Source organism: Rhea americana, unplaced genomic scaffold, assembly GCF_003343005.1.
Source record: "Rhea americana isolate MKP2758 unplaced genomic scaffold, rheAme1 scaffold_149, whole genome shotgun sequence".
NCBI classification, from domain to species: domain Eukaryota; kingdom Metazoa; phylum Chordata; class Aves; order Rheiformes; family Rheidae; genus Rhea; species Rhea americana.
The window spans coordinates 247140-274513 of record NW_028185583.1 but is presented as its reverse complement, the minus strand read 5'-3'; the positions used below and the strand labels follow the sequence as shown (position 1 = coordinate 274513).

Here is a 27374-nt window from a genome sequence, read left to right as displayed (position 1 = left end):
GTGGCAGAGATGCCCTGGCTGCAGAGTGTGGAGTTCATGGAGAGGAGTTTGCAGTGGGTGAAAAGTGCTGCAGAAATTATGGAAGACACAGTGTTATCTTGAGAAATGGCTTAGAAAGGGAAGAGAGATGGAGATGAGGAAAGAGAAGCGGGCTGCAGGCAGCCAGGAGAGGTTTGTGAACCCCAGAGGTGTGGGCAGTGCACTTGGAGGACGCTTCAGAGGGATATGTATATGAGGAGCAGAAGAAATTCAGAGCAAGAAATTTGGTGGGTCTTTATGGAAACAGAGATTTATAGTGAGGATGATGGGGGGTGACTAGAGCCTCAGGGTGGGAGGAGTGTGGAGCTGGAGAGTAGGAACCAGGCATGAGAAGAAATCAGACCAGAGGATGGGAGGAGAGAATAGAGAAACCTGTGGAGAAGGTGACGCAGCTGATGGCTGCAGTGAAGCCTCACTGAAGCTAAGGTTCTTCCTATGCACAAGTGTCAGGAACAAACAAAGGAACTGCTGGACCATATAATTTTTCTCTTCTGTGGTTTTAGKGACCTGAGTTTTACCTCTATTCTTCTAAAACTAGCAGCAGAGAAGTTACCTTTTTGAAGACTTTCCATTTTTATCCTTCTGTAGACTTAATGCATGTAAATTTCTTTATTCTTTCTGTTATTCTACGTTCCTCTCTGCATAATCTTTACTTCAATTTCTTCAATACTGCATGTGCTCATTTCAGTAGTACCAAAAATGACTTTTTTTTGAAGGGCAAAAAAATCTCATCTTGGAGAAGTTTCTTACCGTGTTCTGATTGTTACCCTTCACACTTTACTGCATTTTGAAGACATTGTTTTGATGATTGCTGTCATCTGTTCCTATTAAAATACTTAAGACCCACATATCCCCCCAAAATATTAYCTACCCTAATGGTTTAAAACCAGTGAAAGGGGCTGAGGGGGGAGGTCCTTCTCATTTTTTAAAGCAACWTGTTGTATAAAAATGTCTCTGTAGGAGTCTATTTACTGGGAAAGTATGGGCAGAAGAAAATCAGAGAAATCCAAGAAAGAGAAGCAGCTGAATACATCGCCCAAGCACGAAGGCAATATCATTTTGAAAGTAATCAAAGGACATGCAATATGACAGGTAAGATAAGGAAATACTTAGTGTTCTTGATAGGTGGAATTATTTGGGATTTATGCTAGATATTGATGAGATAAGAGAAGAGTAAGAAATGTAGCAAAATTCAGATTCTTAAAAATTGAATACTATTATATAAATACGGTCAGGTTACATAATAAAATAGAATCAGAAGAACTGAAAGTATTTACAGAGGTCATCTGTGCCCTTAGTTTTTAATATATCTATCTGTATGTGCATATTTGAATACATGAAGATTACAGCTTTTGACGGTTTAAACCACTTTTGTCTTCCGAACTGTATGTGTTATTCATGTGTGAAACAGCACCTAGATTCAAAAAATATTGAATTTACAGCAGGATTAATACTCTTACTCATTATAACATGTTGTTAGTAAGCTACACAGAGAACCTGGTGGGTCATTTTCCTTTGCAGCAAGGAGCACAACAACACATTAATTCCCTACACTTAGAACAGTTAAAAGGTATTTCACTAGCTTGGTGGCAAAAGTGAAAGCAATTATATTATAGCATTTGTCATTGGACTCTGGAGTGGAAATAGTGAGGTAAAGGTTAACAAAATTGTCACTCATTTAAATACATGACATTCAAAACTATTTCTRTAAAACAAATTGAGCGCTATTTCCTCCTTTTGAAATTTTTAATGGCTTCGTGAGTGGCTGAAAATGCTTTCTGTGTGCCTTGTTATCCCTGATCAATCTGTTTCCTTTTTTTAATCTTTTCCATTTTGTAGTGCTGAGATTGATTTTACTGCAAGACCTAAGTTTTGTTTTGCTATTTGTTGTACCAAGTACCTTCTGTCTGGCAAGGTGCATTCTTTTTGCCGTTTTTTCCATATTTTGTTCTTAGCATTTGTTCTGTGCATGAATGTTTTCCAATTCCTGTTTCCATCGTATAACAGGATTTGGATGTTGAATGTTCGTGAAATAAAGGATTTTTTTCCTGCAAGCTTTCCTTTGTTTAAAAGATAGCTTTCTCATATATCATTCTGGCCCTCTTACTGGTAAAGAACTCAAAACCTTTTCTTCTCATCTGGGGAAATTCAACAGTATAGATTTTAACCATTTTTTTCTTCTAGAGAATTGAGGATATCTACATGCATATATGCACAGCGTGAGTATGTTAATGTAGCTAGAGCCAGCTAGAGCCGTGTAGCCACATAAAAGCAGAAGTTTTTCCCAGCTGGCAAGAGGGCAAGCAGGTAATTGCACTGAGCACTCTCAGGATTTTCTGTTGCTTGTCTTTGCAGYTTGACATGTTGAGCATGAGATCTGTGTTATGTAGTATCTATTGAGAGAAAGTGAGAGTTGGGGACTGGTTCAAGATGTTTTTCTTGACATTGACCTGTTTTTTTTTTTTTCTTTTTCCAATGATAGTGCTCTCAATGCTTCCAACGTTGAGGGATGCCTTAATGCATCAGTTAAATTCTGAGAGTCTCACATCTCTACTTAAAAATAGGTAAGACCATATTGTTATTTATGTTAAGGATAATGTCTTTTGATCACAAGATTAAGTTTTTTTTTTTAAATAATGTGTTTGTAATTTAGAGAACATGGGATTTTGATTCTACACTAAAGTATTTTGAAATCATTATATAAATATTTTGTCATATTAGGTATAATCTGGTAGGTATGAGTATCATTCTCCAAATATTACAAGAAATGATCATTGCTTTGAGTTGATGCAATGAGAGCCATGTTTTTTTGGTGAGTGCTTGTAAGATAAGCAGATAAAGTGCTTATGGGATCTAGTCTTCTTGTTAAATGGGGCGCAGCATCTTGAATGAGTTGTTGATGTTGTGCTTGTTAAAATTGTTTATGTAATATTATCAAGGTCAGACATGTAAATGGTACTGAAAAGTATCCAAGGTTAGATTGCAAGGGGATAGCTGTCTGAAAGAAGAGAGCTATGAGAATTACTTTATTTTATTTTTAAGTTGAGCAAGTAGAGGCATTTCATTTAGGAAGAGGAATGTATAGAGTTTTAGACACACTTCTTTATCTGAGTATCGATTACTCTGATATTTTGTTATTTTTGTTAACTCCACAGCAAAGAAACTTTTCTGTGATAATAACTTACAAGCTTGTAAGCCATCAAATAGAAAAATACCTTGTTTTTTGGTAAAATCAGCGATAAAAGTGAGTTTGTATCCACTACATTCCAATTCTGACTTGTTCAAGTTTCTTATCCCTAGCAGGGTAAAAACACCTTTATTTTCATTATAACTGCAGGAACAAATAGTATTTTGCACTTTACATGTTTAAAAATATAGCATGCCTTAAAAGTGGAGTAAGCTGTTTGGCATTTAGCATGGAGTAAGAGTGTTATGTAGGAGGTTAACACAGGGTTCCTGACTCACTCTAGACAACCTCTCTGTTTTACCTCCCACTAACTTATTTATGTAGCTGTAAGTTCAGCTGTCCAGCATTTAATAAATTGCTTATCCAGTCACTTGTCTTTTTTTTAGGCAAAAAGCCACCCACAACCAGGGAAGGGAATGTGGTATTTATAATGGAAATTACACACTGAATAATGTATTGATAATAGCTTATCTGAGAACTGGTAACCATAACTGAAGAATATTTACTCAAAACAATGAAGAATTGAAAGTTTTTGATTGTTATGGAATATTTAATATATTTGTCATAACAAGAGTTTTGCTCAATGAAAAGTTAATCTGAATGAACGAGAGATCACGTGGATCTCCAGATTTGTCTTCTGGAGTGTACAGCAAAACAATTTACAAAGATCCATAAACCTTTGCTTCATGGTAAAGGTACATAATGTCATTGTATTTTCTTTGTAGCATGCATTCTTTCCTCAGAATATATCTGATGTCTCCAACTTGTTTGACTAGTTGAAGTGGTTTGTGATCCCAGTGAGAACAGAGATGAGATTTCTTTACTGTTGTAATGTATTTCTGAATTCAAATTTTATTGAATTTATTGAATTTGAATTTATTCAAATTTGAATTTATTCAAATTTATTTGAATATATTGAATTTATTGAATTATTGAATGTATTCAAATTATTTTCAAATTTATTCAAATTATTGAATTATTGAATTTATTCAAATTGAATTTATTCAAATTTTAGACATAATGGGGCAAATGAATTGGCTGAAGTTGATGTATTGGCTTATCTTTCTTTCTTCTGTTGGCATGGAAAACTTTCCACTCATAAGGAGTGGAAATTCCTATTAAAAAATGCTCGTTACCTGCAGCTGAAGTCATGAGTGTCTTTTAAGCATGGATAYCTGCTTAGACTGTATCTTACAGTAGAGTTTGTATCTGAATGCTTCCTTTTCCAACTTCTGCTGAGGGTGTTTTAACTAGATGCTTGAACTTCTTAAAATGGCCGAGAAAGGGTTAGGGGGCACAGATCAGGAAATAATGCATCAGAGACGGCTTTAAGGTTAGTCTTTCAAGAAGCTCCATGTTCTTGTGCTACAGACAAAGGTATGGCTTTGTTTTCTTTTCACTTGAGTTTGAGAAGATGAGTCAAACTGCTTCAGAGTTTTCCAATGCCATTGTTGTTGAGTGTACCAAAGAATAGATGTAGGTATTTACTGCTCTTAATGTGCCTGCATTCTTTCTCTCATAAAATCTGTCAATCAGAATTCTCATAATATACATTCTATGAGGAGATCTTGTTAAGTTAAAGTCCTTTAACTTTAAATCCTGGAAGTTCCTTAAATTTAAAACTTATTGCATTGTTTTAGCAATTTGAGGTGGCCAGGAGTAGAAGGGGGAGGCAGGCTTCAGTCTTCCAAAGAAACATTTCAAGTGGGAGCACCAAACAAGGCCACCAGTGTCCGTGCTCTCTCTCATCGTACTCGTCATTTCGAAGCAATGTGATTGAATGAGGTGGGGCAAAGTGGTTGTTGTTGTAGTCTTGTGAATGTTATACATCTCCCATCTATTCAACACTTAAGTTTATTTCAAGCCTCTATTTTATGTTTGCATTACTTTTTGCCTTGCTTCTGTTGCAGATAATGACTTTCCAAGTAAACAAATGTGAAATATAAGTAGAGTTCTGAATAGCAGCTGAGTCCTAATAAATTGCAGCAAAGACTGAAAAAAATCCSGTTAGACTTCATACTTGCAAACTTAAGCTGATACATTGTTGTCACCTTATGTTGTGAGAAGGAATTTCATAAGCATGAGCTCTATAAAATGTTTTGACATAATAGGGGCAAATGAATTGGCTGAAGTTGATGTATTGGCTTATCTTTCTTTCTTCTGTTGGCATGGAAAACTTTCCACTCATAAGTTACATGTGGTTTTGTGTGCTATTATGTACATTACCTACAGAAATGTTACTCTTTTTTTTTCCCACGTCTTTCTTTTGTTTTGTTCTTCAGTGGCTTTTAAAACTGTAGCTTATGAAAAATAGTATATGTAAGTTGTCTTCACATACATATCTTATTTGTATCTCTTCCAGCTATCCTTTATTTAGTCTCTTCACTTTCTATGCTTGTAGATTTAATAGTTCATTATATCAACTCATCTGTATTATTTGATAGTGGTGAGCTAAAAAAAAAATCCATTGTTTATGTGCAAGATGGTGTAATGGTCAAACTAATGCCAAAGTTCATGTGTGTGTTCCAGGAAGATGAAATATCCCATTATGGTGAACTATGCCTGTTTAGATAACTAATTTCTAATGAAAAGTGTTTTTATAAACTAGGTTACTGTGAAATTTAAACATAGTTTAATCTGAACTATCATCTCTACATACTTACTTTTGATTTTGAAAGTATTGCTTTTGATTTTGAATGTATTATTTTGCCAAATGTTTCCCAGATTACTTTTACAAATTATTTCATTTATCACAGAGATACAGTAATCATTATTTACTGATAATGCTTTTCAAAAGAGAAAGACTGACTATGATTTTTGGATGGTTAACTTGCTCTCACTTCTGTTACTGCAGCTGTACTGCTAACATTACCTGTGGTTTGTAGTTTTAAATGTGTCATGTGCTTTAGGCAGTTCAGATGCATCTGTGCACTCTACAGCCTTGCTCTTTTGGCTGTAGAATATATACAGTCTTAGGAATTGGTTAGGTCAAAAAGTAAACGTGCCTCTTGACAGAAGAAAAACATCAAGCTTGCATGGGGCAGTACCTCTTTTCCAAAGATGGTCAGGATCTATGTCTGTTTTTTGTTCAAGCCTGTACTTTAAAACCAATAGAGGCAATGGCAAGTCTTGTTAGAATAGTGGGATGGAAATTCTGATTCTGCTGCTGTTATGCACAGGGGCATACAGAGAACCCTACTGAACTGGGGTCTGTGTTAAATATATACAAGATGAAGGCCCCAGAAAAGACTTACCACTTTGTGCCATCAAAGGGCTTTCTTTTTTTTGACCACTTAGTGTAGGAATTCAGATTGATAATATAACGGTAACTAATCCACATCACTAAATACTGTGTTTATACATTAAAGTTTTATTATCTTTTCTATGACATCATAGTGCATTGTTTATATACCATTTTCCTGAACTATACAAATCAATGTAGATATAAACCTAATATAAATAATTATAGAAGTTATATAAACTTGCCTTGGACTTCTGCTACTTCATTTAGCTTCTATATTAATTTCCAAGGAAAATATACTTTTTAATGTTTAATGTTTCCATTTATTTTTTCCCACAGGCCAGCAAACAAGTTAGAAATATGGGAGGATTTAAAGATAATAAGTAAGTGTAAATGAAAGATTACATCTACATAATCTTCAGAATAAATTTAAAAATGTCTTTCAGGTCCTTTAAAATGCACATAGTATATCAGCATGGGTTGTTGTTTYAGTAGATATAAAGATAGCATACCACCCTCCAAATAAAATAATAATAATAAAAAAGCTCCTAATCAAGCACTTTTTAATATTCCTCAGGGAAGTTAGAAGCTCAAAGACAAAGGTGAAGAGTGTTACTGCCTCTCATGTTATCCTTCTTAAGAAAACTTTGTGAAAACTTTCTTTATCACTATAGAAAAATTAGACTAGTTTTTCAGAAAATTATGTGCTAAACCTAGCAGAAAACTTCTCTCAGAARTGAAAACCAGCCCTTATATGGCCTTTCATTTCCTCTTTCTGAGCCTAAGCTTCAAGTAACCATCATATCGGTGGAACCCTTTGGTTCATCATTTGGTGTATTGGCTGATGGAAGAAGAGGAGGGGAAGGAGGAATAGTGAAGTCAGATAATTATGTAGTGAAATGCCACAGAGTTGGGGTTAAATACTCCTCCTGGTTTCTTGGTACCATTTGTTATCCCCCCCTGCCCTTTGGTTTTGTCTTTCCTTTCTTTGTTTTGTTTGTCGTTTTCACAACACCTTTGCAGATTCTACTTTTTATCTGGTTTCTTTCTTCCTACTCAGCACTCATCCAGATTTATTCGTGTTACTTCTTCCACACATTCTCTGTTGCCTAGTGGTTGGTAGCTGATGCTCATTTTAATTTTCTTTCTTTAGATATTAGCTGCTCATACCTTTAGGCAACCTTTATTTTCTGTTTTCTGAGCTGCTGTTTTGCCTTCTGTGTCTTAATTGCATGATGAAGGCTAACTATTGTGTGCAATTCCTGTCCTACTGAAAAAAAAGTGTGCTTGACAGCACATCTATGTTCCTTAGAAAAGAATCTGTTACAGGGTACACCTTCTGGAGCAACTTACATAACTTTTCCCTCCCTCCTCCCCCAAAAAAACCTTGTGTAACATGCTAAATTATGTTAATACAGTACTTCAAATTGTGCAACACTTTAGCTGTAGCCACTATGCATCTTAGAATTGTGATCGTCTTGGGTGTGAGTTGTGAAAATGTGTTTTAGGGCAACCAATGAGAGAAGTTACTGTGTATTTAAATATCATCAGCATTTTTTGAGTCTTGGAGAGCTCTGTTCCCTCCTTGACTTGCTCTTATTTCTTTAAGTTTAAAGTTATTTATTTGTCTCTTTTCAAGGTTTCACAAGAAGCATTGTAGCTGTATATAGTACCTGTATGCTAGTAGTTCTTTTGCGAGTGCAATTAAATATTATTGGCGGTTACATCTACCTAGATAATGCTGCAGTCTGCAAAAATGGCACAGTAAGTTCTTTGTTTTGTTTCAAAGGTGTAACTTCATGGATGTGAAATAATTTTTGAGAGATAAAAAGAGTATAGTTTAGAACTATTAGGATGAAACCAAGAATGCTATAAAAGTGAGAAATGTGGAAGTATTCCTGATAGTAAGATAAATTCATGTGTTTTCACAGCCTCTAAATGTGGATGATCTGGTGATCCTATTGCTTAACAAAATACTAGCAATATTGCAGAATAGCTTTTGTCTGCATTTGTATAACTTGCAGAAGGTTAATTTATATCTAGCATGTAGATTAATTCCCTCAGTTAAGTTTTCCTAGAACTAAAGAAGAAAACTGTTGGCTTTCATATTTGACTGACTAACTCCAGTTGCTCCCAAAGTGCATTTACCTATCTATGTTGGTAGTGCCAAGCAAGGTTTTTCATTTATATGATATAGCTATCACTGCTCAGTAGAAGTAGATTCCAATAGCAGTAAGAAATGCCCACTGTGCAGAAGAAAATCTGTGAGTTGTTGGAAGGCTTATTTAAAATAACAGATGCAAACTTTTATTAGTTGTCTTGTGCGTTCYTGTGATTGCTCCTGATGGAAGTCAAGAAAGAGCATGTCAAGGTACATCTGAGGGTTTTAGAGAAAGCTTTCTTTAGGGGAAGTAGAGATGATAGAGGTCATGTTTTGTTTTGTAAAATCTGAAAAAAGGTTTTGGGCAATTTGAGTTTGGAGTATAAGTGTGTTTTCTGTTACTTTTCCAATAGAGAAGAGGGTTGACAGGATCAACTCCAAGGCACTATGCTGGAGCAAACTGAGATCCTGTCTCAATTTCTGAAAGTTTATTTTCTATCAGATGGGGAATTACGTGACTTTATTAGGCTTGAGCCTAAATGTCTTATTTTGGTAGGTTAAATTTACAGGGAGATGAAGGGTCTGGTTTCACCTGCAATGCAGTTTTTTTAAGGGATTTCTTTATACGAATGCAAACTGAAAGCAGCTTTTCTATGCCAATAAAGATAGAAGAGATACCTATATAGTATGGAAGAGAGAAAATGCCTGAGAATATATGAAAGGATCCCTTGGGCTGATGGCAGGGAGAAGGAATCAGAAGCTTCAGCCTGTGACTGGTGAGAGAGGAGAAGGTTTGAGACAACAGTTACAGGTTGTCAAATCGGCATTTTGTCTGCATTTGTGTAACTTGCAGACAACAGTCTCTCCTGCAGATTTGACAACCTGTAATTACATATCTGGATAGTCTGGGAGGTGGCTTGCTATTCCCTAAAGTCTGTAAGGGAAAAAATTGTCAGACTGACAGGCAGGTGCTTGGCTGTTATAGATTTGACTATAATGAATTGAACACATGTTGAAAGGGAGAAAGATGACCTAAGTAAACTGCAAAAGACCCAAGGGAAGTCAAGATACAATTTTTTCAGGACATCTTCCTCAGTTTTTATTTGAAGAATTTTCTGAGCTCCTTACTCTATGCTTTGAAACTAATCTGATTCAGAAGTGACCTCTCTTCAGCAGAGAGCTACCAAATGCAGTTGTTTTCTAGAGGCATGAGTATGGGGGAATCTGTCTGCTTAGGATATTATAAAAATTAAGGATTTGGGCAGAACCTGCTTGAAAGGATTTTTGCATTGTTCTCTACTGTTGGCATGTTACAAAAAAAAAAATTTTTTTTCCTCACAGAAACCTCTAGCTCCCCCTGAAGTCCAGCAGCAATATTTATCAAGTATTCAGCACCTTTTAGGAGATGGTATGGTGCTCTAAGCTAAGTATACTTACAAAATATTGCTTTCTTCTAGGCTTGAGCAAATTATTGGAATAATTTGGACACTTTTCTTGTTCTAGGACTGACTGAGTTAATAACTGTTGTTAAACAAGCTGTGCATAAAGTTTTTGGAAGGTAAGAATCTCTGTGGTTAGTTTTTTAACTTTACTGTATTTTTTTAACTTTTTTAACTTTACTGATCCCAGAACAGTGACTTTTATCAGAACTGGGGAGGAGAGAAGATTTTTACTTGTGAACACATTATGAATAAATTAATGATGTATCATTATTAATTTTGGCAATCAACATTGTAGCCTTTTTCCTTTCCAGTATTTCTCTTAAGCATACCTTGTCTCTTCTGGAGCTGGAGCAGAAACTTAAAGACATCAGGAAAGTAGTGGAATATCAAGATTCAGATCAGATTGCATCTTACTCTCCCTTATGTCATTATCTGATGCCGGATGAAGAAAACCCCTTGGCTAACCAGGTATTTGTTCTAATTTCTTTCATCTGCCTTTTTTCATATTTTCATAATATGTATTTTTTTTTATTTGCTTGTTTGGGTAGCGCTTTTTTTTTTTTTTTTTTTTTTTTTTTTTTTTTTTTTTTTTTTTTTTTTTTTTTTTTTTNTTTTTTTTTTGAGACTATCCTCTTGTTATACCCTGATAACTATCTTTGGTAAATAGCAGTGCCTCTTTTTTCATAAATCAAGTGTCCTTATGTCTTTATTCTAGGCAAAGTAAAATTGTACCTTCAGATTTAATTAAAAACAAGTGTCATCCTCAGAATGTCAGCTTTTAACTCAGAAACACAACCAAATTACTGCTTTTTGCTTGTGGTGTGTGCTTTAACATAAGACAGCTTGACTCAGCCATAAGCAAAATCCTATTACCCTGCACTTGCCTATCAGCAAAGATCATGGACAATTTTAGCATCTCAGTGATGCACAAAAAAGTGATGGTGGGCTGAAGTCCTCTCTTGATTTGGGCTGGAAGATGAATAGGAGTCAAGAGAAAGTTGTATCAAGTCTCATTTGTAATGTTAAAATAGTTTCCTAAATCTTCTGAAGGTTGTCTCCATCCACAGCAGGTTGTTGGAGAAAACTCATTCTTAACTTCATGTTAAACTAGTATAAAGAAGAAATTTAAGCTTCAGTAAGTGACCACGTATACCTACCCTTTTAGCTTAGGCAAATATGCAAGTTTTATCTCAGATTTGGAGGTCAGAAGTGGAAAAAGTACTTTGCTCAATTAGTCTGGTATTTCTTTCTTTAAATTAAAACACTTACCAAAAGGAACACRTACAAATTATTTTAAAAAATAAATTTATCATGATATAATATCAAATTTTAAAATTGACTCAGCACATGTCTTGACCTGACTCCAACATGCATAACTATACCATCGCTGCTATTATTCTTACGATTGTCAATGGATTCCTTATTAAACAGTGTCTGTCTTTGCTTTTTCTAGGCCTGTGGACTCACAGAAAGAGACACTGCTACAATTAAATTACTTAATGAAACTAGAGATATGCTAGAAAGGTATAAGAAATATCCTATATTGAAAAAAATGGTTTCATATAAAAAGCTGGTGAAATTCTGTTTTCCAAAATGTGACCATTTAAGCATTGTATTGCATTAAAAATTTAAATTCAGTAATTGTAGGCTGKGATTTTTAAATTTGAGACTTCTGAAACTGTGGGATTTGAGTATCTTGTTAGATTTTTGTTCTTTAGAGTATCATTTTTTTTCTTCTATAAAAACTGTTTTTCCATGCATTTATAAACATCTATTTGATCAAAGAGCAAATCAGTTATAAGAAACAATCCCACCCTGACAAGATGACCAGGATATCTTTCTCAGCCAGATCCCCTTAACCCTTCCTCATATTTTCTGTAGATATGCAGCAGCAGAGGAGTATATATCTTCTACTTATACCATAGTAAATTGAGACTGACTTCTTTGGGTTTACTTGCTTTGATAAACTAAACACCAATTTTGGTATAGTTTCCTTTATCAGAATTTATTTTTAATGCATGGTTTTATGAGTGGCTGTATTGATCCAGCACAAGAGAGCTACTATAATAAACAATGAATACAAGTGAACTAAGCTAAATGCCAAAATATTCTTGCAGTTTAGCTGCTAGGCATCTGGAGGATTTTAAGCATGAGTAAAGCCCTTTATATGTTAGTGCTTAATAAGAAAAAAAGATGAGATGAATGCTTTTGATTTATCTGGTCTTCATTATTAGGTTGACTCGTTTGGTACAATTATTTGGGTAGCCAGTATTTCTTGGGAGGGCTGTACTAATAGCCTTTCATCTGTGTTGTACATCTTAACTTATGGGAGGGACATCTATAGCACTGAATACTTACAGGGTTTTTTTAGTCTGGAAAAATAAATTCTAGAAATCAAAACCAGCATCTTTTTTACTTTTTCAGTCCAGATTTTGGTACAGTTTTAAGCACATGTTTAAACAGAGGATTCAGTCGATTGCTGGACAATATGGCTGAGTTTTTTAGACCTACTGAACAGGACTTCTGTCAGAATGGCTCTGTAAATAGGTAACTCTTTTCTTTTGCTGTGGTTCTTATGTGACAACACTTTGGGCTTCATAGTGAATTCCAAAAAAGAGCTATAGATTTTCCTGCCTATGTGAAGTTCGCATGCTAGAAAGAATTCTGTTTCTTGCTTATCAAGAACAAATACTGTTTCCTCATTTTGATGGAGTAGAGAGTTGGGAGTATTGCATGCTGCTTCTCACCCATGACATTGGTATAATTTGCTTGAGGTTACTCAAGCATCGTTACTAACGGATCTGGAAGTACAAATAGAGATTTATACTTCTCAGTTTTTGGCAACACTGTAGAAGTAGTCTGCCTTGCTTGCCAAGGGGGACTTACTCCACTAGTGACAACTACTGAAAGATGTATCGCAATACTCCCATGCAAGGCTGTGATGAACATAGCATTCTCCTGCAGTTGCCACATAAGCTCTGTGCAYGCTAGGCTCTGACTGTCAATTACTGTAACTCTCAACAAAATTGGACATTACCAGTTGTCCAGTTACACACAGCTTAAGCATCTACAGAACATAGGTTCTTCACTGGTATGCTSAACAAGATAATATGTGGTATCTTCTGCCTCTTTTTCTAAAAGACTATTGTAAAAATAGCTGTTATTGGGAAGTCAACTTGGTTTTAAAACAATGCAGTGAGAATGTAACAAATTCAAGAGCTGAGTTCTCTAAGAAGCTGGTTTCCTATCAAATCCTATGCTTCTTTCAATAACTGATGATTCTCAAAGAGTAATTTTTTTGAATGTATGCTATTTTTATTACTTATAATATCCCAAAGGTTCTAATTTGGCTGTCTGCCCTAAACCTGGTTTACAAAGAGTGTGAAATTTCAGACCGATAATCCTGACAACTCTACCCACATGTGAACACGCGTGCTCTGGCTAAACTATCTCTCTTGCATGAGAAGCAAGTGTAAAGCTGTGTAATAGGAAAACCAACATATCAGATGAAGTTTGCTCTGGTAGTTCTCTACAATAAATGAAAGCCTTGATAGGGAACAAACAACTTCATCTGTATTTTTAAATTTGCAGTCTATGCAAAACTAAATTGTACAAACTCTTACTTACAACTCAATAATTATTACTTTATAATAATTATAAAGTTTAATGGCTTTATCAATATCGAAGCAGGTAAAGGTCAACATTTTATTTTATTTTATTTCCCTCGTAGTCTTTCCAGCATCAGTCTTCCTTTAGCCAAGATAATTCCAATAATAAATGGACAGATCCATTCAGTATGCAGTGAAACTCCCAGTCACTTTGTGCAGGTAAGAATTTTCCTTATTTTAAACATCCCAAATTTTTGAAATACAAGTTTCAGTTTAATAACATACTTCAGTATGTTTGATTTCATTGCCTTTAAAAAGCAGCAAGAGCAACTGGTACACCATAAACCTTTTATAGATTTGCACGCTACAGAAAGATGCTTTTCTCCTCCTCCCCACGCTCCCCCTGGAATCTCTTCTCTTTGCTAAACTGTACAGAAACACAGAAAAGTCAACAGGAGCCTATTTGCAGTTCTGCTCATAAGCATTTCTAATACAAGAAATTAGAGTTAAATCTCTTTGGGAGTGCCAAGTGCTCTTCTTATGATGCATAAGCACTACTGCAGTAAAAACAAGAAAGTGGTGGGTGTGTTGCTTAAGCAGTTTCTTCTTTCAATTTCTTCCAGGACCTGTTGATGATGGAACAAGTGAAAGATTTTGCTGCTAATGTGTATGAAGCTTTTAGTACCCCTCAGCAGCTAGAGAAATGAACTCCACATAAATGGGAATAGATCACATATTTATAACATATCCCTTGTGACTACTGATGAGACTGGGTTAATTTTATTATGGTGTAGGAATGGTAGACTAGCAGAGGGAACACATATACTGAAAAAGTTGGGAGTGAGCCTGTATTTGTTCTATCTAATAGAATTCTGCTTAAAACACCCATTTAAAAATACTGAAAGAATCTCCATATGTAGAGACTTTTCTATTAAGAAGTGGCTAAACTCTTCCTTAATTTATTTATGTTTATTTCATCCAAAAGGCATCTCATGACAGTGTTACAATAGTTATTTTTTAAAAAATTGCCTGCAATGCAGTAAGTTTTGGAAAAAAAAGAATTTAACAATAACTATTTAAGAATAGCAGAAAGCACACTCTTCTTCCCCAGAGCTTTTTCTTTTTATAAAGGAAAACTCCTCTTTCCTTGACTTTATGAACATTATTCCAAAGAATCTCTTATTATTCAAAAAGATGCACATTCCTCATCAAGATKCTGGGGGGTAGTATCCTTATTGCTTAAGGCTTAGAGAATGTGGATTTTTAGAAGTTCTCCTGTTMATGCTGTTCAAACAGCAACTGCTGTATACAATAACTTGTAAATATTTTATCTTAATTTGTATTAATTGAGCCCAGTTGTCTGTACTGTAATAAATTATTTTAATGTAAGGTTTGTGTGTAGTAACTTTAATAGCAGAAAAGGCAATACCTCATTGGCCCATCACCTAAAGGTTTGATATAGGAAAATAATAAAGTACAGGAAAGTTTGAAAGGGGAGTAAATGTAACTTGTAGAGTAATAGTTTTCCCTTTATTTATATTAAGAAAAAGAACCTTTGATCTTTATGTTGAAATGAAGTTATCTTTTTTATTACCCTACCACTCCCCCTTTGCAAACCTCACACTGCAGGTCTGTCATTTCTAACAGAGATAGATGATGGGACTGGGAATTTTTCTAGTTGGATGCAATTCACCCTCTGTTTAAAATGGTGTCTTTTTGCCAAAGCTGAAGATTCCTAGTAACTCCTGATTATTTCTTTTTTTTTTTTTAAAAAAAAAAAAACTTTCTCACTGAAGAAATTTATTTTAATAGTCCACTGCATAAAAAACAATGGATCTAAACAAGAGTAACTTTAATTTTAGAAAAATATACAAAGAACAGCTAAAAAAAAACCCTCGGAGGTCTGATTATAGATCTCGTACTTAATCTCAGTAATAGAATTATAAAAAAAGATAGGAGCTTATAAAATTAATGATTTTCATGATTAGAAACGTAGAAGTAATGCATATTTACGTATTTGTGGTGAACTCCTAACCATTACAAAACTCTCTATGCAAGTACATTACTCTCCTTATCTGAAACTATCTGCCAGTTTTTAGCAAGCAACAGGAAAGCTTACTTTCCAAAGCCGTCAGTTGTTCTTTAACATACATTTTTGTTGAATCCGCATTTCTTGTTTTAAGGAGGTTGTATCATTGATAGCTACATTTGCTTTAACATGGGCTTGAGTTTGTTTTCTTCTTTCTCATGGCTTTAAAAAAGCAGCACCTCTTTTCTTCACATAATTTGGCAATAAACTCATTCAAAAGAAGAGTTGAGAGGTTAAGGTAGGTGCTGAAGCAAATTTCACACAGTGATTCAACTGTCCAGTACTAGATTCCATGAGACTCTCCATTCCATCCTTTAATATTAGCTTATCTTTCATTTAAAAATGAAATGATTGTTTCTCAGAGGAAGCAAGCAAGAGGTAGAAAACAGTGACGAGGTGCAGGGGGAACAGTTTGCTATCACCTGAGTGGATGGCTTAGTTTATGTTAGTCAGTTGCAAAGCCCAGCCCCACTGACACGGCAACTGCTTCAGACTTAATTGAGGTAGAGCTATCAGCATTCCCTTTTCTCCCAGTGCAGCCCATTTCAGCAGTTCCTCATGGCCAGTCAGCCTCACCTGAAATAGAAACCAAAACTATAATTTAAAAAAGCCTTTTCAAAGTACATACAATTGCATATTTGACAAAGCAGTGTTCTGCCATAGCTACTTTACTCAGATTATCCTGAAATGCCACTCATCAGCCAAATGGTATGACTGATTAAAGGTTGTAGGACCTTGCAAAAGTACTTGTGAAAGTAGACACATAAGTAATAATACTTCTTAAAGTTAGTGGTGTTTGTCTAAATTCAAGTCCATAAAAGGTATATAAACTTTTCAAAAATATTTTGCACATGATTTGGGGATATAGGCATTAGGCACCAAAATGCTGAGCTTAGTATCACCTATGTCTTAAATGCCAGTTTCCTATTTAGAATTTAGTCCTGAATTAGTATCTGTTTTAAAGAGTGCAGACAGTTGTCTCTGATTAAAACTGACCTAAACAACCCCACAAACACCACACAAGTATGTTCTGTGGAGAGATGTTTATGCCAGCTAGTATGAAATGCTGAAAACAGTGGAGCAGCTTAAGGCYATTGAAGACCAGTCTTTACCACTCAAACATTGTTCTTCTGCACAGACAATCTAGATGCCTCTCCAAAAGTCAAGATGAATCTACATTTGTGTTTTAGATGATGTTTGGAGCATGCTTTTGAAATGACTGATCGTCTCCATTTGCAATGCTTTCATCCTCATCACAAAGCTGTTTTAATTGTTCTCAGATGAAGCTAAACCAGAAGACAGTYCAGAAACACACTTAATGCACTTCAGCTGCTACTGAGCATCCAGTGTATGGGACCAGAATAAAGCTAATCCAAAGTGAACCCTCCTTCAGTGCATATAGTGTGGTTATCAAGTCCCAAGCGCTAACAGTTCTGCTCTATAAATCTGCTCATACTGGGTCACACTACTTGCAAACATAGGTGCAGCTTCAACATCCTCAACTTCTCAGCACAGCTTTAAGATGGATATGTAGGGTCAGTGACTTGCTATTTTATGTCCCTGGAAAACTGACGTCCTTTAAATAAACTGTGCGCTCTCCCTTTGTCCAAGGACTTRATTTGAAACTAATGCATCCTTACAGCACTTACAATACTGCCATGCAAAGTCATGAGAATAGACACTTTATAGAAAAACCCTAGCTTAGAATCTATACTGGGAACAGGAGGGCTAGCAGAGTTTTTTTTTTTTTTTTTTCAGTTACTTGGCCTCTTTTTCTGATCCTCAGTTTGCAAGTTAAAATATATCCCAGCAACAACTAGGTCCAGCTTTGTTAAACAAACATCCCACTCAGAAGACTATGACACAGAAGGTCCTGGAATGAAAGCTAACATTTTGCTAGGTCTCTTCTAATATTCTCTGTCCTAGAAGGTAGGCATTCTCACAAATATTAAAACCTAGAACAAACACTAATGGAACATGATAAACATTTGAGTTATTTTCCACATGCCTTAAGAATACGTTCATTTCTTACATTATGTATTTTAAAACTTCACTGTTTTAAAGAATCAAGAGAAGAAGAGTCTATACCTCTGTTTCTCCAACCTTAGCCTGTGGTTCACCAAGTGCCAGAGTTCCAGAGATTGGCCAGCTAAGGAAAATTGCATAGACTTTGCCTTCTTTAGGACTGAAGGTGTACCTGGTTGGAAATGGAGAACAGAAATGCATGTCAGTTTTCCCTGTAAATCTTCCAAAGTGGTATATACCAAAGTCATATATATATATATATATATATATATATATATATATATGAATATCAAGATAGGAAAGAGATTTGAAAAGTTGGCATTAGTTACGTTTTCACACGCATAACCTTCTTTTCAGATAATCCATACCCTTTAATAAACTACTATTCCCTGCAAATGTTCCAACAAACTAGAGGCAATGGAGACTATTAAGGAACTGAAATTTAAGATCCTCTGTTGCATTTTTAGCAAGTATATAATACTCACCGCTGCTCAGTCACATAGGAAGGAAGTTGTGGRATAGAGGGACTCTGACAATTGCAGGTTTATTCAGGAAATATGGTAATTCACATCCATAATCAAGCATATAGTAACTCCACAGAAAAATTAAATAGGAGTTTATGCAACAGTAAAGACTTTCATCCTGCAGTTAATTTTTAAAAATTGAGTTTCAGCAGACATTATCCACAGTCTGTCCTTGGTAATCTTGTGGTACATATTTGAAACATTTCTCCTGACTTCCTTCATTTTAATTACAGCCTTTTTTTTATTGTTCCCAGAAATGATTTTACTAAAGAGCCGATGTTTTAGCATTTCAAGGCTACAGCTAGACAGCCGGATCTTACTGGGAGCAAGAGTAAAAGAAAGCCCAGTGAGGCAGAAAAGAGGGTCAGACCAAAGCCATTATAGATCACTAGGTGTTATAGCAGCTATGAGGGAGAGGGAGGGAGGGAGGGAAGTCCAGAGACTGGCTGAGTTTAGTGACCAAGCAATTGCAATCATTTCCCTATGCCTTTTTACTTCACGAAGTGTGGAGTACATTAAGACAGGTTCCTAGTCTTTTTCTCCTGTTTCTCAGCAACAACTAGTATTTCTACTGTACAGATAAACACTTCATAGTAGTTCTATACTTTGGATTTATTTATTTTTAAACAGTTTCTGTTGCCAGCTACACTAAGAAGCACAAAATCATTAAGGGACACAAGCAATCTTCCCTTCAGCTTCAGCATTATCCCAAAACTATCTTCTTTGATACTTGTTGTCTACTTACATCTTTATACACACCTTTATGTGCGCAGCTAAAATGACAAAAGTATACTTTTCTTTCCAGCATACAGAGTAAGCTGTAAGTCATGAAAAATATTGTATAAGCTTCTGCTGCATTATATTGTCTTCATTTTGGTTCAGTAGCCTTACCACACTTCTGGTGTGACAGTGTCGTTCTGCRCTCTCCATGGTTTAGTTCCATAGATGGCTTCTCCATTGACTTTCAGCCAGGTACCCATCTGCCTCAGGCGTTCTTCAAATACAACAGCAATGCGACCATCATGAGTGGGCCCAACATTCATCAAGAGATTACCCCCACAAGATACTGTTTCTACAAGTTGCTGAAATGTTTTTAAACACACAGAACATATGGTTAATATATATATATATATATATATATATATGTACGTGTGTGTGTGTATATATATACATATACACACACACACACTTTGAAGTATTTACTGAAGCCTGGTATGTTACTTCAGAATAATGCATTGAACTGGCTGTGTTACTGCTATGTGTTTAGGCTTGAGGGGCCATCCCAACAGTCAATGCAAAAATCTAGCCTCCCATATGAGGAGGCTCTGTTGTCAGTTTATAACGACAGAAAATAATGACACCCCAAACACAGTCTCACACCAGTAGTTCTGACTGAATCCACATTTGAGTAAGATTCTACAACTTTTTAAGCATTTTGAGTTCTGCAGGATCTTCATGAGAGTTTTACTAACAAAAYGGGATTAATTCTCTACATGAGAGGRTAATAGGGCACATAGATGCCACTGTCATTTTTACTGAAGCAACTTCTTGCTCTAATGTTCTCCCTATTTTATGGCAACAACTGTAAAACAGTAGGAAGCTTTGGATATTTTGTATCTAGTTTTCACGAAACATTTAGAAGAAAGTGAACCACACAATATTTTATTTAGAAAAGAAAATAAAATCTTGTCTCTGAAGGTACTGTATTTTCCAAATATTCTATCTTTTGGAAACAGAACCAATACGAGAATAAGCATTCATATATTAATAGTAATCATAGACTTCAGGGCCTGTAAAATGCATGTAGCATATAACTGAGTATTGCTGCAACAGACAGAATGTACAGATGGAAATTCAAATGAAAATTACTAYTATAAAATGAATGTTCCTACTGTAAAAATGCCAAAAGAGGATGGATGAATGACTGTCTTCATGTCAGTGGACATAACAGTAAAAAAAATAGTCCATTTAATCTAGATGCAAAGGTTCATTCATCCTGGAATAGACTTTCCCTGGATCTGTTAATCCAAGCAGCATACAGAAAAAATATGCAAACAATTTTACTAATAAATCTTTTAATCTCAACCCTTGGTGATCACAGGTTCTGGCTTCAAGAGAYTGCACCAATGCCACAGTGTAAACGTAGCCACCTGCAAACAGGTTGCTGATCCTTCTACATCAACATTTGTGTTCACACCCACACTGCCCTCCAGAGATCAAGGACTGAGAGGCATGAGTCTGAGGAGCAGACAGCTGGGGATTTGAATGAATTTGAGGTCTCCTGCTTCTGAAAAGAGCTTATTTCAATTTGAAATTTTCTCTTGCAGGGAACAGATTTAGGTTAAGTAACAGTAGTAAACAATCATCCCTTTACTAGGTGAATTAAATATATTGTAATCTTAAAGATAAGTTTTCCTTTCATCCAGTTTTCTTAAGTTTCAAATCTTTTCTTTTTTAATACTTTAGACTAACACATCAAATAACATAAGATATCTTGTATCTGCTAGTGTTTACCAATATAAATGCATTAAAAAAAAAAGTTTCTCTTTGCAAGGTAAAAGACTATTAAGAGGGATAAATCAATTCTAGCTAGAACGGGAAAAGATACAGCCTTCAATCAGMAGTTCCTAAATAGGAGCTGTGAAATCACAACTGTTTGCTTCTCATCGACTTTTATGTAAAGTTACCAGAAACTAGTAAGACAGACTTTCTAGGTCAGTCTTTGGCCAATTACTCACCTAAGAAACTGACTTAACTTTTATTAGGTAACTTTTCTCATAGTCATTCCTATAAAGTCAGTAAGAATAACATGGATATTTCATCCTACCAATGTTAGGCTGCAAGTGAACAAAATGATTTATAATTTCATGGATAATTAAAACAATATTTGTATTAAAAATACAATTGAAATATGATACCATATAATAATCAGGAGGGAGAAGCAGAAGTTGCATGCAACCCATTTGTCCTACTGTACCTTAACCAAGTCCTCAATGGTGAGGTAATCATCAAGCTTTGCGTCCCTCCTGTAGCCCCACGACTGCTTGTCAATAGTCATACAGTTCTCCCACTTATGAGGCAAAAGGTGTCCAGGGTTATACCGGTCACTACAAGTGTAGAAACCTCCATGTTTACAGATGCTACCAACTCCCCAGCGGTCATTTGTCACAACTGTATCTCGAACTGGACTGAAAACAGAAATATTTTAAGTTTATAATTTTTAGTTTAAGAACTGTAGTTACAATCAATGGAATCTCTTTCCTCATCTCCCAGAAAATAATATGTAGGGTGAATTCTGCACTACTAATTTATTAGAATTCGATTGAGTGCAATTTCAGGGATCCTATTCTYGTTCCTTTTCTAGTAAAAGGCTCAGCATTTATTAGGGAAATATGCTGGAAACTTTCACATGAGATCTGCAAGAAAGCAGGCTGCACCACATATCCACTATCAGACACATAACGACAACAATGTACCATATTCCTAGATTATTCTGCTATCCTGTTTGCTCATGCAGTACACAATAATTATGGAAGAATATAGTTAGGCAGAATAATTGATATCATCTTAACTGATAAACAGATGGGTAAAAAGAAAGTTTGGTTGTTTGGTTTTTTTTTTTTTTTTTTTAAAAAAAAAAAAAAAAAAAAAAAAAAAAGCAAGCTTTGATTTCTAGGGAAGGTCTGCATTCTTGACACTTCATATTCCAGAAGAGTTAAGATACAGTTAAGTCTCCATAAGTAAAGGCAATAGGTTCCACACAATATACAGAAAATGAGACCAACAAGAAATGGAACAGTTTCAGATAAGGAACTATGATAGCATCATTACATACCTGTCATTATACAGCCAAGCTAAGAAACCAGTGCTGTTCCAGTAAGTATCGGGCGCATTTCCATTCCCATCAGACCAAATTATTTCTGGTTGGTACTTGGTAACAATTTCATAGAGTTCTGGTAACGATTTACTGGTTGGAAACTTTCTTGTTTTGAATACATTTGTGGCATCCTCAAGAAAGAGAGGGTTGAACCATTCAAATAAGGAGTGATATAACCCAAAATGCAGATCAGTCCTGTTTCTAATAGCTGTTGCTAGTTCATCCACAAGGTCTCGTTTTGGTCCCACATCAACAGCATTCCAGTTCCAAGAATATTTGGACCCCCACAAAGTGAAGCCTGAAAAGAAAAAAATAAATGGTAAGAAAAGGAAGCAGAAGAGGGAAAGTTACAGTTCTTCCACAGTTTAYGTGTGTGCACGCACGTGTACGCGTGTATTTTTTTTTCCTCTTTCCACACACATGCATTTACAAATATATTTAAAAACAGGAAACTTCCAGGTCTGTACTAACTGAGGATAATTATGCCTTCCTCCTTAGTTGTTCACTCCRTTCAAATATCCCAATTAAATTAACCAAAAATATAGCAACTTTGGAGGCATCTGGATTTCCAGACTGTTTCAAATATAAACTCTCAACATGCAATCAGCAATAAGATGACAAAATGCTCTTTTATTGCAGAATGCTCTAGCTATCATTACATTCAAAGAATATTCTCCTCCTTTCCATCTACATCTTATGCAAACCTTCACTTTTCATTTATCTCGACATTTATAACAGCTTATTTACCCAGTTAGTAGATGTACATAAGCAGAGTGCAAAAACTCCTGGAARAGCTTTTAAAATATCAACATTAATTATCAGGAGGAATTTAATTTTTAAGACATTCAGCAATCCAGCCTAAGCCCTTCCGATTCCACCACCAGCTCAACGCTCACTTTCAGACTGCTTTACAAGCATTGCCTAATAAATCTTACAATATTTTTGTGAAATACGTGTAATTGTATCTTCTAGACAAACAAGCTAAAAATTCATGTCCAACATTACTGGACAGAMTAAATGAATCTTTGTTCTTTTTAAGTCAGTGAGAATTATGCCACAGGCATCACTASCATCAGTTTTGTGAATTTTAGTATCAATTCTGATGCACAAGTTACTAGTTGTTTGTCCGGTATCCCTATCTCCCCAAACAAAGGCAATGTTCACTAGATGTGCTGTTACATTGTTTCGTCATATCTTTTGCTTTTCTTTGCTATCATGTTTCTTTATAACCATTTTTTTTTCTTTACTTACCTCTGCAAAGTATCTTATAATTACGGTGTCAAAAATCAACAGCATCTGAAGTTCTCCTATACCTTCATAGAAAAGGCATGCAAATGTAGAAGTTCAGTCAAGTCTACCAGTCAGCTAGCTACATTACCTTATAGTATCTTAACAGCAGTCACAAAAAGCAGAAAGAGAAAAGCATGGGAGGTGTGAGCTGAGATTTGAGAATAAATAATGGGACAATGGCTCAGGCAGCCCACAAAATGATTTTCTTAATAATAAACTTCTTGCATAACTTTAGGTACTCACATCTGTGTTTTCATCTCCAGCTGTAAAGCTGTAACGTTCTGCCTTATTTATTTCACTGCAAGTGTGACACCTGTCATCTTAAGAGACCCAGTTCAGATTTTACCATCTACAGCATCAGGAATAGCTACACCCTGTATATGTTTCTAACTCTGAAGTGAACTGCTGGAACATATTCTAAATTCCTTGGATAAATCTACAGAGCTAGTTAACTGCCTGCACACAGAGTGTTCTCTGCATAAAACAGCACAGTCTACTTCTGCTGGTTCCTTACACAACAGTTGGAAAAGAAATAACTACTGCAGGAAGCTCAGCAGTACCCACTGCTTCAGGCAAGAGAACAATAGCACAAACAGTTCCTCCTTCTATGAAAGTTTTATGACTACAGCTATCATGCAGAGGTCAGGAAAATAAATGCACACTTCTTGGGTGGGTCTTTTTCTTCAGCTGGGTTGGGGCAGGTAAATCAGTCTGCCTGACTTTCTCTGTCTCTCTCTTAGCAAGCAGGAAAGTCACCTGGGCTTTTCTTCAGCTGATAGAAATGTAGCAATTACTAACATTCACAAACTTTCTATTTACCTTCATGATGTTTTGAAGTCAAGACAACATATTTTGCACCTGAAGCCTTCAGAATATCTGCCCACTGGTTGGGATCAAAGAATTCTGCTGTAAACAATGGTCCAAAGTCTTCATAACTAAACCCAGGTGGATAATTTGCCTCCATAAATTTTACATAGGGCTCTCTCTTTTGCTTCTGCCAGTACCACCTAAAAATACACAGTAAAAATACAGCTTCTGACATACTATGTAAACACATAAAAGTGAATTGAAATCATCAGCTCCTATTTGCATTCACACTGAGGCACATGCTGTTACACGACACTGGAAATGCAATAAAATTACTTCAGAGAGTAACAGTTTAAGTTATCAAAGATTCTTTCCCTGGCTCTCTTTTCCTTGTGCTCTGCTTCTTTCAAGCACTCCACTTTGGAAAGGTCCTGAGATTTTATCTGAAGATATGTCACAAAGCAGCTGTACTTGAAGAATGGAAAAATTGGTAGCCTTTTTCAGTACCCAGATCTGGAAAAATTACAAGAGGGCACAACTATGCAGTTCACATAAGCAGCTCATRTGTCACTAGAAATGCCCTTTTTCTGGACTAATATGACTCACTCTTCTCCAGTCTCAYGCATCAGTCAGATACCCCTGCTCCGCTACCCACACTACAATTCACAAATGTGCAAGCCAGCAGCTTTACCTCTCTCCTGGTCGAGAGTCCTCCACACCAAATGCAGCTGATTAACCTGATACACGAGCTGACACTCGTGGCCCCAGAGCAGGAGAGCGGCCTYACTGCAGAGTGCTATACCCATAGCACATGTGAGGCTGTGAACCAAAGTAATTCTACTAGAAGGCACGTGCTCCTGCAACAGCCTGTTTCTGCAAGACCTCCTCTTGTTACAAACAGGCTCTAACTCTCAGATATMTCTCTCTCCCTCAATCCACAGGACCAGGGCATGCAGATTTAAGAACCAGAGGAGAAGTAAGACAATGACCTCCTTTCRCAGCCCACTTCTGTGAGGCAGGGACAATTTCTATCCTGTTTTTCCATCACATCAATACCTGATCCAGTAATGTCACTATCCCAACWGCCCCCGTCCACAGCAAGGTTTTGACCTCTGCTCTGTTAGAATGGTCTCTCACCCTCACCATGGACAGAGATCATAAATCACTGATAGAGCATTATTTGTTTTCAGCCTGTTCCATCCCTCCCCATAATGAAAGAGGAAATCCAAGAAGAGCATGCAACAGTCCTTAAAGCATAAACAGCCTTATTGCTGGAAACCTAACAGCAACACACATTGTGACTGCTAGTATTTATGGGGAAAAAGGTCTGAAAGGATTTACCTTTCTACAGATGAAGCCAAGCAGCAAAATCCTGTTTGCAAATTTAGGCATAAATGAGTACAAGTTCAAAGGGAAAGAATAAAGCAGTACAGAACAGAACTTGAATGTCTCAAACGTGTTCACATCTTTGATCTTGGGTTGGACTCAACTTCATTTCTGTAACACTAAACCTACCACGTGGATATTGCTGAAACCTTCTCAAAGGCACCTCAGCATAAACAAACACAGACACTGGCAGCCAGTAGGTTTAAAAAATAAAAATAAATAAATAAAAATGAATGCAGAGACAGTCTTCCTGACTGAACCTGAAAAAAGAGTCTCACCTGAAAGTATGCAATTGCATTAAAAAAAAAAAAAAAAAAAAAAAGTAGATAATATCCTCTTGCTTTTCTGTGTCATGCTGCTTGCTAACAACATTAAAAACTGCTGGAATAAAAGTGTTAAGTTTCAGAAACATACTGACCAAGGTTGTGCATCTCTGAGGAAAKGAAAACAGGCTGGGTGACTGCTAGCATTTATGACCTTCTATTTAAAGCTGTTAACAACAGACCTCCATTACTGACTATGAGCACTATCGGAGGTCCCTGGAGCAGCTCCAAACCTACACATACCAAAGGATGGGAGACAAACAACTTTATCAACTACATTAAAGTGTTTTGAGGTCTTTTCAGAAGAACAGCAAAAGAACAAAGGTGTGAGCCTGAATCTGCACACAAGCATCAGAGCACAGCACTCCAAGCAAGGCCTGAACCCCTCCAGAAGTCACTAGGTAGTAAGTGGAAAAAAAAAAAAAAAAAAAAAAAAAAAAAAAAAAAAAAAAAAAAAAAAAAAAAAAAAAAAAAAACTTTAGGAAATTGAGAAGAGTAGGTTGAATTTTGTCTATGGAAAATAGTCATTCGCTTATAGTGATGTTGGTTTGTTTTATGGACACTGCACTAAGCTTTGGACATTGCATTAAGTTCTGTCAGAGATCCATTACCTTCCATTAGAAAGATAAACATGACTTATTCAAAGTCACACAGGAAACATGTGGCAGARCATGCAAATTAGATGGCAAAACAACTGATTTCAGTCAGAGGTCCTGAGCCACTGAACACTCATGCAACCCAAAGTTTTCATCCAGCTTCTGAATTAAAGTTACTTGCAGGATCAGAGCTTTAGGCTCTTTCCAGGGGAAGAATAAGCACATCAGCCTGTCTGATCAAGTAAGGCCTCCTTCTGCCACTGAGCAGTAAAACAAATCTTTCTGCTCCCCAGCCTCTCTGCAGCGTTCGCCAGCACACGCACAAGCGTTAGGGGCAGACAGGCCGGCGGACACACACACCGCAGCCCCATCAAACCTCCGCGCCCTTCGCGAGCCAGGCCGCAACGCTTCCGGCTTCCCCGACGCGGCCGAAGGCCCGTTTCACACCCGCCTCCGCTCCAGGGCCCGCGCGGGGGCTCCCGGCCGGCCCCTTACTTGAGAGGGGAGGTGGCGAGGGGCGAAACCACCCGCACACCCGCCTGCTCGAGAAGCCGCTCTCCTGGAAGAGCCTAAAACCCGCGCCGCGGCTCACCAGCGGCAGAGGGGCCGGCGCGGCGCGGCGGGGAGCCCGCTCACCAGAACCACTCGCTGCCGAAGCTGGGCACCGAGAAGACGCCCCAGTGGAGGAAGACGCCCAGCTTCGCCTCGTCGAACCAGGCGGGCAGCGGCCGGGTGTCCAGCGACCGCCAGGTGGGCTCGTAGCGCGGCCCGCCGCCCGCCGGCAGCGGCACCACTGCCACCGCCAGCAGCAGGAGCAGCAACGGCGGCGGCGCGGCACG

The 27374-nt window shown here is 36.7% G+C and overlaps 2 protein-coding genes across 2 annotated transcripts in view; one reads left to right on the top strand and one right to left on the bottom strand.

The window, feature by feature from the left end:
- PEX3 (peroxisomal biogenesis factor 3) overlaps window positions 1–15371 on the top strand; it is a gene marked incomplete at its 5' end in the record, with an annotated part of 23191 nt that extends 7820 nt beyond the window's left edge. The window contains 11 exons of the mRNA XM_085299297.1: window positions 1000–1131; window positions 2522–2603; window positions 6807–6850; window positions 8107–8231; window positions 9910–9976; window positions 10072–10126; window positions 10322–10478; window positions 11464–11534; window positions 12435–12557; window positions 13741–13837; window positions 14242–15371. Of these exons, the coding sequence (XP_085155423.1) occupies window positions 1000–1131; window positions 2522–2603; window positions 6807–6850; window positions 8107–8231; window positions 9910–9976; window positions 10072–10126; window positions 10322–10478; window positions 11464–11534; window positions 12435–12557; window positions 13741–13837; window positions 14242–14325 (1037 nt within the window). The remainder of the gene's footprint in view (window positions 1–999; window positions 1132–2521; window positions 2604–6806; window positions 6851–8106; window positions 8232–9909; window positions 9977–10071; window positions 10127–10321; window positions 10479–11463; window positions 11535–12434; window positions 12558–13740; window positions 13838–14241) is intronic.
- Window positions 15285–27374, bottom strand: part of FUCA2 (alpha-L-fucosidase 2) — a 16845-nt gene continuing 4755 nt past the window's right edge. The window contains exons 2-8 of the mRNA XM_085299296.1: window positions 27172–27369; window positions 24243–24430; window positions 22092–22431; window positions 21234–21444; window positions 19148–19338; window positions 17796–17904; window positions 15285–16283 (exon numbers count right to left, since the gene is read on the bottom strand). Of these exons, the coding sequence (XP_085155422.1) occupies window positions 16143–16283; window positions 17796–17904; window positions 19148–19338; window positions 21234–21444; window positions 22092–22431; window positions 24243–24430; window positions 27172–27369 (1378 nt within the window). The 3' untranslated portion in view covers window positions 15285–16142. The remainder of the gene's footprint in view (window positions 16284–17795; window positions 17905–19147; window positions 19339–21233; window positions 21445–22091; window positions 22432–24242; window positions 24431–27171; window positions 27370–27374) is intronic.